At 37.6% G+C, this 10,873-nt stretch overlaps 1 protein-coding gene and 1 pseudogene across 1 annotated transcript; one reads left to right on the forward strand and one right to left on the reverse strand.

The window, feature by feature from the left end:
- Positions 1-739: 739 nt before the first annotated feature.
- On the forward strand, positions 740-1,506 carry LOC123465713 (annotated as a pseudogene).
- A 7,731-nt stretch (positions 1,507-9,237) lies between these two features.
- On the reverse strand, positions 9,238-10,182 carry LOC102409229 (olfactory receptor 6C3-like). The gene has a single exon (XM_006069437.4). It carries the CDS (start codon positions 10,180-10,182, stop codon positions 9,238-9,240), a length of 945 nt encoding a protein of 314 aa, XP_006069499.3.
- Between the last annotated feature and the right edge of the window lie 691 nt (positions 10,183-10,873).

Consider the following 10,873-nt stretch of genomic DNA (forward strand, 5'->3'; position numbering starts at 1 on the left):
GTATATGTACCACAGCTTTCTTATCCATTCATCTGCTGATGGACATCTAGGTTGCTTCCATGTCCTGAATATTATAAAGAGTGCTGTGATGAATATTGGGGTACACGTGTCTCTTTCAATTCTAGTTTCATCGGTGTGTATGCCCAGCAGTGGGATTGCTGGGTCATATGGCCAGTCTAGGTTCGATGCAGGATACAGGAAGCCTGGGGCTGGTGCACTGGGATGACCCAGAGGGATGGTATGGGGAGGGAGGTGGGAGGGGGGTTCAGGATGGGGAATACGTGTACACCCATGGTGGATGCATATTGATGTATGGCAAAACCAATACAATATTGTAGAGTAAAATAATAATAAAAATAAACATAACATAAAAGAAAAAAATGAAAAAAGAATAAAAGAAATATTCTATGAAAAACACACACTGGCATATGTCAAAAAAAAATCTTTAAAGATAAGTTGTTTCAAAGATCTCCAAAGTTAAATTAGTATGGCATAGCCCTTCCAGAAATAAATTCCAGTGCTATGTGTGAATAGTTTGCTTTTCTTTTAGTCTCTTTGCGTTTTACCCTGAAGGATACTCAAAAGAAGATGAAAAGAAGAAACTACATAGAAATAAGAGAGTTTATCCTTCTGGGACTGTCAGATGACCCACAACTTCACGTTGTGAGCTGTGTCTTTCTACTCACCACCTACATGCTCAGTATCACTGGAAACCTGACCATTAATCACCCTAACCCTGATGGATGCTCACCTACAGACCCTCATGTATTTCTTCCTCAGAAATTTCTCCTTATTAGAGGTGTCATCCACAACTGTCACTGTACACAAATCCCTTATCACCATTACTACAGGAGAGAAAACCTTTTATTTTACTGATTGTATGACTCGTTTTTTTTTTTTTTTTTTTTGTTTTGTTTTGTTTTGTTTTGTTTTTCCATTCTCTTACGAGTCATTGAGTTTTGCCTACTGGCTGCCAAGTCTTCTGACCATTACATTGCCATCTGCAAATAGCTGCATTACATGAGCATCATGAATAGTAGACTCTACACACTACTTGTCTTGGCTTCTTGGTTGACTTCATCCTTAATCATTTTCTCATCACTCATGCTGTTCAGACAACTTGATTATGCTATTGATCATTTTACTTGTGATTATTTCCCCTTTCACACATTTCTTGTTCAGACACCAAATTGCTAGAGATGATGGGCTTTCCCACTGCTGTGTTTAACCTAATGTTCACTTTGGTATTAATAATTCTGTCCTATCCATATATCATCAGAACAACTTTGAGGATCTCTTCCACTACTCAGAGGACAAGGGCCTTTTCCACGTGTTATTCCCACAAATTGTCATCTCCATCTCTTATGGCAGCTACATTTTCATGTACATGAATCCATCAGCAAAGGACAGGGAGTCTTTGGCAAGGGAGTGGCTGTGCTAAACACCTCAGTAATCCCCATGCTCAGCCCCTTTATATATACCCTAAGGAATTTGAAAGTCAAGTGAGCCTTCATGGACATGGCCAGGAAGACTATTCTCTTCTCAAGGAAATGAAAAAATAAACATCTTGTTTTATAAATTAGAGGTGTAACAATGAGCAATCAAATAAAAACCAGGGTTTCAAAGTCTATTAATTTTCACATAGTCTCCCTGCAAGTATTTTTCAGTGCTCATACTTTTATTTCCTGCATCTTACCAAATATGAGTACAGTTTTGCAATAGTTTGAACATTCTTTGGCATTGCCTTTCTTTGGGATGGGAATGAAAACTGACATATTGAGTGCAGCATTTTAACAGCACCATCTTTTTGGAATTGAAAGAATTCAACTGGATTTCCATCACCACCACTAGTTTTGTTCATAGTGATTCTTCCTAAGGCTAACCTGACTTCAGACTCAAGATGTCTGGCTCTAGGTGAATGATCACACCGTCAGGGTTATCTAGGTCATTAAGATCTTTTTAATATAGTTCTTTTGTGTATTCTTGACAGCTCTTCTTAATATCTTCTGCTTCTATTAGGTCCATACCATTTCTGCACTTTATTGTTCCCATCTTTGCATGAAATGTTCCCTTGGCATCTCTAACTTTCTTGAAGAGATATCTAGTCTTTCCCATTCTATTGTTTTGCTCAATTTCCTAGCATTGTTCACTGAGGAAGTCTTTCTTACCTCTGCTTGCTATTCTTGGGAACTCTACATTCAAATGGATGTATCTTTCCTTTTCTCCTTTGCCTTTCACTTCTCTACTTTTCTCAGCTATTTTTAAGACCTCTTCAGACAGCCATTTTGCCTTTTTGCGTTTCTTTTCCTTGAGGATGGTCTTGGTCACTGCCTCCTGTAGAATGTCACAAACCTCCATCCATAGTTCTTCAGGCACTCTATCAGATCTATTCCCTTAAATCTATTTGTCACTCCCACTGCCTAATCATAAAGGATTTGATTTAGGTCCTACCTGAATGGTCTAGTGATTTCCCTTACTTTCTTCATTTAAATCTGAATTTGGCAGTAAGGAGCTCATGATTTGAGCCATAGTCAGCTCCCAGTCTTGTTTTTGCTGACTCCATAACCCTTCCCCATCTTCAGCTGCAAAGAATATAATCAACCTGATTTCAGTATTGGCCATCTGGAGATGTCCATGTGTAGAGTCTTCTCTTGTGTTGTTGGAAGAGGCTGTTTGCTATGACCAGTGTGTTCTCTTGGCAAAACTATATTAGTCTTTACCCTACGTCATTCTGTATTCCAAATTTGCCTATTATTCCAGGTATTTCTTGACTTCCTACTTTTGTGTTCCAGTCCCCAATGATGAAAATGGCATCTTTTTTGGGTGTTAATTCTAGAAGGTCTTGTAGGCTTTATAGAGCCGTTCAACTTCAGCTTCTTCAGCATTACTGGTCGGGGCATAGACTTGGATTACTGTGATATTGAATGGTTTGCCTTGGAAACAGAGTTCATTCTGTCGCTTTTGAGATTGCACCCAAGTACTGCATTTCAGACTCTTTTGTTGACTATGAGGGCTACTCCATTTCTTCTACTTCTTACCCACAGTAGTAGATATAAAAGTCCTCTGAGTTAAATTTACCCATTCCAGTCCATTTTAGTCCCCTGATTCTAAAATGTTGATGTTCACTCTTGCCATCTTCTATTTGACCACTTTTGATTTATGCTTTCATAGGGTCGCAAAGAGTCGGACATGACTGAGCAACTGAACTGAACTGAACTGAACTGATTTACCTTAATTCATGGACCTAACATTCCAGGTTCCTTTGCAATATTGTTCTTTACAGCATCAGACTTTAGTTACATCACGAGTCGCATCCAAACCGGGCATTGTTTTCACTTTGGCTCCATTTCCTCATTCTTTCTGTAGTTATTTCTCCAGTCTTGTCCAGTAGCATATTGGGCACCTACCAACCAGGGCAGTTCATCTTTCAGTGTCATATCTTTTTGCATTTTCATAGTGTTCCTGCGATTCTCAAGACAAGAGTACTGAGGTGGTTTCCATTCCCTTCTCCAGTGGACCATGCTTTGTCAGAACCCTCCACCATGAAGAATGTTCAAACTACCGCACAATTGCACTTATCTCACACTCTAGCAAAGTAATGGTCAAATTAACAACAACCCTGTATGCGAGACAGCAAAAGAGACACAGGTGTATAGAACAGTCCTTTGGGCTCTGTGGGAGAGGAAGAGGGGGTGATTTGGCAGAATGGCATTAAAACATGTATAATATCATATAAGAAATGAATCACCAGTTCAGGTTCGATGCAGGATATAGGAAGCTTGGGGCTGGTGCACAGGGATGACCCAGAGGGATGGTATGGGAAGGGTAGTGGGAGGGGGGTTCAGGATGGGGAACACGTGTACACCTTTGGTGGATGCATGTTCATGTATGGCAAAACCAATACAATATTGTAAAGTAAAAATAATAATAATAATAAAATTAAAAAAAAAAATTCTCCGAGTGAGGCTTCAACAGTACGTTAACCGATAATTTCCAGATGTTAGAACTGGATTTAGAAAAAGTCGAGGAACAAGAGATCAAATTGCCAACATCCATTGGACCATGGAAAATTTAAGAAAGTTCCAGAAAAACATCTACTTCTGCTTTATTGACTATGTCAAAGTCTTTGACTGTGTAGATCACAACAAACTGTTGAAAATTCTTAAAGAGAAGGAAATACCAGATCACCTTACCTACATCCTGAGAAATCTGTATGCAGTTCCAGAAGCAGCAGTTAGAACTGGACATGGAACAATGGACTGGTACCAAATTGGGAAAGGAGTACATTAAGGCTGTATATTGTCACCCTGCTCATTTAACTTCTATGTAGCATATATCATTCGAAATTCCAGGCTGGATGAAGGACAAGCTGGAATCAAGATTGCTGAGAGAAATATCAATAACTTAGATAAGCAGATGACACAATCCTTTGGGCAGAAAGTGAAGAGGAACTAAAGAGCCTCCTGTTGAAAGTGAAAGAAGAGAGTGAAAAAGCTGGCTTGAAACTCAGCATTTAAAAAACAAAAATCATGGCATCCGGTTCCATCACTTCATGGCAAATACATGGGGAAACAATGGATAGAGTGACAAACTTTAAATTCTTGGGCTCCAAAATCATTGCAGATGGTGACTGCAGGCATGAAACTAAAAGACACTTGCAACGTGGAAGAAAAGCTATGACCAAACTAGACAGTATATTAAAAAGACATTACTTTGTCAACACAGATGCATCTAATTAAAGCTACAGTTTTGTTCAGTAGTCATGTATGGATGTGAGAGTTGGTCCATAAAGAATACTGAGCACCAAAGAATTGATACTCTTGAACTGTGGTGTTGGAGAAGACTCTTGAGAGTCTCCTGGGCTGCAATGAGATCAAACCAGTCAATCCCAAAGAAAATCAATCCTGAATATTCATTGGAAGGGCTAATTCTGACGCTGAAGCTCCAATACTTTGGCCACCTGATGCAAAGAACTGACTAACTGGAAAAGACTCTGATGCTGGGAAAGAGTGAAGGCAGGAGGAGAAGGTAACGACAGAGGATGAGATGGTTGGATGGCATCACTGACTCAATGCACATGAGTTTTAGCAAGCTCCAGGGGTTGCTGATAGATCGGGAAGCCTGGCATGTTGCAGTTCATGGGGTCGCAGAGTTGAACTTGAGTGAATGACTGAACTGAACTACCAAACATAGTATATACATTTTTTGCCATTAAAATTCTCATCATTCTCTCATGCACTGCCTTTCCTTCAGGCTCATCATTCCACTCAACCTTGGAACTAACCTCATTTCCCTCTTTGAAATGTTTTTTAATTCCATGTTTTCATGATATTTCTTAGAAAATTAAGGACAGACAGTAAAATGCAGAGCAGCAGCACCTAAGAGAGACCTGTGTTTTGATTTAAAGAGGAAACACTCTTTCTAGAAATTCAGGAAATATTAGATCATGCTGAATAATATTTTTCAATTTTTTTAATTGTTGGAAATTGCTTTGCAATGTTGTGTTGGTTTCTGCCATAAGTTAACATAAGTTAACATGAGTCTGTTATAAGCATACATATGTCCCCTCCTTTTTGACTTCACTCCCACCTCCTATCCCAGCCCACATCTCTAGGTTGTCATAGAGGCTGGGATTAAGCTCACCGTGCTGTACCACAACTTCTCATTGGCTATCTGTTTTACATATTTTAATGAGTTTCAATGCTAGTCTCTCAATTTGCCCCACCCTCTCCCAACCCCCACCCCGCTATGTACACAGGTCTGTTCTCTACATCTGTGTCTCTAACTGTTGCCCTGAAAGTAGGTTCATCAGTACCATTTTTCTAGATTTCATATATATGTGTTAATATACAATATTTGTTTTTCTCTTTCTTATTTACTTCACTCTATAACAGGCTCTAGGTTTATCTACCTCATTATATTTGATTCCAGTTTGTTCTTTTATGTGGATGCTTGGCTTGTTATGAACCAGTTTATAACCCAGCTTATGGTTGTGCATGTGTGCTCAGTTATGGCCAATTCTTTGCGACACTATGGACTATAGCCTGACAGCCTCCTCTGTCCATGTGCTTACCACAACTTCTTTATCCATTCACCTGTCAATGGACATCAAGGTTGTTCCCATGTCCTGGCTATTGTGAATAGTGCTGCAGTGAACACTGGGGTACCTGTGTCTTAGAATTCTGATTTTCTGAATATATGCCCAGTAGTGAGATTGCTGGGCCATATGGAAGTTTTATTCCTATTTTTTAAAGAAATCACCATATTATTCTTCATAGTAGCCCTATAAATTCACATTCCCACCAACTGTGCAAGAGGATTCCCATTTCTTCACATCTTCTCCAGCATTTGTTTGATGATGGCCATCTTGACCGATGTGAGGTTTTACCTCATTGTAATTTTGACAAGTGAAGTTGAGTATTTTTTCATGTGTTTATTAGCCATCTTTATCTCTTTGGAAAAATAGCCATCTATTTAGGTCTTCTGCCTATTGTATTAATGACTTGTTCTTTTGTTATTGAACAACTTGAGTTGCTTGTATATTTTAGAGATAAATCCTTTGTCAGTTGCTTCATTTGCAAATATTTTCTCCCATTCTGAAGGTTGTCTTGTCATCTTGTTTATGATTTCCTTGCTGCACAAAGGCTTTTAAGTTTAATTAGGTCCTACTTGTTTTTATTTCCAACATAAGGAGGTGGAGGTCTTTAATCAGTTTTGAGTTTATCTTTGTGAATGGTGTTAGGAAGTGTTCTAATTTTATTCTTTTACACATAGCTGTCCAGTTTTCCCTGCACCACTTATTGAAGAGGCTGTCTTTCCTCTGTTGCATATTCTTGCCTCCTTTGTCGAAGATAAGGTGCTCAAAAGTGCTTGGGTTTATCTCTGGGCTTTCTATTTTTTTACATTGATTCTTTTTTTTTTATTTTATTTATTTAATTTTTTTTTTCAAGCAAAATATTTATATGGGGAGGGAGGAGGGTTCAGGATGGGGAACACATGTATGCCTGTGGCAGATTCATGTTGATATATGGCAAAACCAATACAATATTGTAAAGTAAAAAAATAAAATTAAATTAAAAATATATTTTTTTAACTTTACAATATTGTATTGGCTTTGCCATACATCAACATGAATCTGCCACGGATTCTTGCAATTCAAGAATTGGTATGTCTCTCCATCTGTTTATGTCATCTTTGACTTCTTTCATCAATGTCTTATAGTTTTCTTTATACAGCTTTTTGTGCATTTATTCCTAGATATTTTATTGTTAATGTTGCCTTGGTGAATGGAGTTGATTATTTTCTCTTTCAGATTTTTGCTGCTAGTGTATTGGAATTCAATGAATTTCTGTGCTACAGGAAATCAACTCTGAATATTCATTGGAAGGACTGATGCTGAAGCTGAAGAGCCAATATTTTGGCCAGCTTATGTGAAGAGCACATTCACTGGAAAAGACCCTAATGCTGGGAAAAATTGAGGCCAGGATGGGAAGGGCGCAACAGAGGATGAGATGGTTGGATGGCATTACTAGATCATGAACATGAGTTTGAGCAAACTCAGGGAGCTAGTGAAGGATAGGGGAGCCTCGTGTACTGCAGTCCATGAGAGAACAAAGAGTTGGATACGAATGAGTGGCTGAAAATGAAATACAGTTGTTCACAAGATTCAATGAGCCAATATAAAGAAAATAATTAGAATAGGCCTGGAATATAGTAATTGTTGAAAAAATATTAACTCTACCCTTCTCTTTCTTCTTTCTCCTCATTATTATAAAAGTATTATAATAGTATAAAGAGTTCAAATATACTTCAGTTTCTAAACTTTAAAAATATTTAAGTAGATATTTATACTCTATTCCAACCCTCTAGTGAGTGCCATTGTTTGATTTCATGAAAATTTCCAAATAGAATAACAATTTCCTAATGATATCATTAAAGGAGTATGTCAAGGTTTTGATTTCATGAAAATTTCCAAATAGAATAACAATTTCCTAATGATATCATTAAAGGAGTAAGTCAAGGTTGTATATTGCCACCCTGCTTATTTAACTTACATGCAGACTACATCATGAGAAACGTCGGACTGGAGGAAACACAAGCTGGAATCAAGATTGCCGGGAGAAATATAAAAAACCTCAGATATGCAGATGACACCACCCTTATGGCAGAAAGTAAAGAGGAGCTAAAAAGCCTCTTGATGACAGTGAAAGTGGAGAGTGAAAAAGTTGGCTTAAAGCTCAACATTCAGAAAACGAAGATCATGGCATCCGGTCCCATCACTTCATGGGAAATAGATGGGGAAACAGTGGAAACAGTGTCAGACTATATTTTTCTGGGCTCCAAAATCACTACAGATGGTGACTGCAGCCATGAAATTAAAAGACAATTACTCCTTGGAAGGAAAGTTATGACCAACCTAGATAGCATATTCAAAAGCAGAGACATTACTTTGCCAAAAAAGGTCTGTCTAGTCAAGGCTATGGTTTTTCCTCTGGTCATGTATGGATGTGAGAGTTGGACTGTGAAGAAGGCTGAGCACCAAAGAATTGATGCTTTTGAACTGTGGTGTTGGAGAAGACTCTTGAGAGTCCCTTGAACTGCAAGGAGATCCAAACAGTCCATTCTGAAGATCAGCCCTGGGATTTCTTTGGAAGGAATGATGTTAAACTGAAACTCCAGTACTTTGGCCACCTCATGTGAAGAGTTGACTCATTGGAAAAGACTCTGATCTGGGAGGGATTTGGGGCAGGAGAAGGGGATGACAGAGGATGAGATAGCTGGGTGGCATCACTGACTGGATGGACGTCAGTCTGAGTGAACTCTGGGAGTTGGTGATGGACAGGGAGGCCTGGCGTGCTGCGATTCATGGGGTCGCAAAGAGTCAGTAACGACTGAGCAACTGAACTGAACTGAACTGAATGACATCATTTCTATTATGTGGTAAAATGAAAATTTAAGAAATCCACATCAATTCTGACATTCTTTTCATCAAAGTAAATGGCCTATAAAATTGTAACAACAACCTGTGTTCTTTACTTCATCCAAATATATTTGAATAGAAAATTTATAGAAAATTCTGAAGCAATATTCAACTTTATCTGTTAATTAGGCTCAGTGTGGGGAATTTTTTAACATTGGAACAGATGAAAAGGACTCATACAACTGTACCGAAAGAGTCTTGGCAGATTATGAGTAATAGAAAGCATTGACAAGAACTTTACTCTTTTAATGATGTAATCACTTGCATTTACTGGAGTAAAAGATAACCTTTTGGATGGTCTCCTTGAAGGCTTGTTTCACTTGCTGATTCCTCAGTGAATATATAAATGGATTCATCATAGGAGGAACAGAAGCATTCAGAATAGATGCTCCTTTGTTCAAGGATGCCTTTTCCTTTGCTGATGGGTTGGTATACATGAATATACAGCTTCCATAAGAGATGGAAATGACAATGATGTGAGAGGAGCATGTAGAAAATGCCTTTTTTCTCTGACTGGCAGAAGGCAGTCTCAGAATTGTCTTGATGATGAACATGTAGGATAGAATTATTAATGCCAAAGTAAAAAGCAGAATCTCTATTGCAGAGTAAAAACCAATCACTTCAAGGAGCCATGTGTCTGAGCAGGATAGTTTCAATAGGGGGAAATAGTCACAAGCAAAGTGATCAATGATATTAGAACCACAGTAATCTAACTGGAGAAAAAGAATAACAGGTGGGAAGATGTTTAAGAACCCTGCCAGCCAAGCACAAAAGACAAGCAATACACAGACTCTGTTGTTCATGATGGTTGTGTAATGCAGGGGTTTGCAGATAGCTACATAGCGATCATAGGACATGGCAGTTAGAAGATAAAATTCAGTGATACCCAAGAAAATGAAGAAAAACAGCTGAGCTGTACAATCATTGTATGAAATCGTTTTGTTCCTGGTGATAATTGTGCCCAGAAATCTAGGAATACAGACAGTTGTAAAGGAGATTTCTAATATAGAGAAGTTCCTGAGGAAAAAATACATAGGTGTCTGTAGATGGGAGTCCACCAAGGTGAGAATGATGATGGTCAAATTTCCAGTGACACTTAATATATATGTGATGATTAAAAAGATAAAAATCACAATCTGAAGCTCTGGGTCATCTGATAGCCCCAGAAGAATGAATTCTGTGGGTCTTGTGTGGTTTTTCATTGCTGATCCTTTCCCCCCATCAAACAGAAAATGGATGTGTTTCCTATAAGAAATAAAAGATCAAATACATTTGAGGATAGAATACAAAACTTTTAAAGTATCCTTCATGATGATAATGAATGAAATTTAAAATTCACCTACAGAACTCTCTCCAATTTCTATTCAACTTTTCATTCTAGTGAGGAATATTATCTGAAGTTCAAAATCATTATTTCTTCTTCAAAAATACATTATCATAGACTATGGATAAAATAAAACTCTTATGATAACACAAATAGGGTTATTTTTTCTAATAATTTTTAATTTGTTCAAGGTATTTTAAAAATATTTAGCTTCCTTTGTAAAAACAACAAAAATATTTAAATTGATTCCCCTCCTTTCCTCATTATTATATAAACCAGTATAGTTTGCAGATAACCTAAATAGAGTTTGAAAGCATACAGACTTTATGTATGCCTACTTCCACATTTTATATTTTGTATAACTGAGGCCCACTTTGTTTAGGTGAGTTTCACTAGTTTAAATGACTAGTGAACATAGGAAACTGTAGGAAATTCCTTTTTTAAAAAATTTTTATTCATTTATTTATTTTTTCTAATTCATTTTATTTTTTTTGACCATTTATCATTTCTTTATTATTATTAGAGATGTGAATACCAGACAATCTAACCTGCCTCCTGAGAAACCTATA

This window comes from Bubalus bubalis, chromosome 4, assembly GCF_019923935.1.
Source record: "Bubalus bubalis isolate 160015118507 breed Murrah chromosome 4, NDDB_SH_1, whole genome shotgun sequence".
NCBI classification, from domain to species: Eukaryota; Metazoa; Chordata; class Mammalia; order Artiodactyla; family Bovidae; genus Bubalus; species Bubalus bubalis.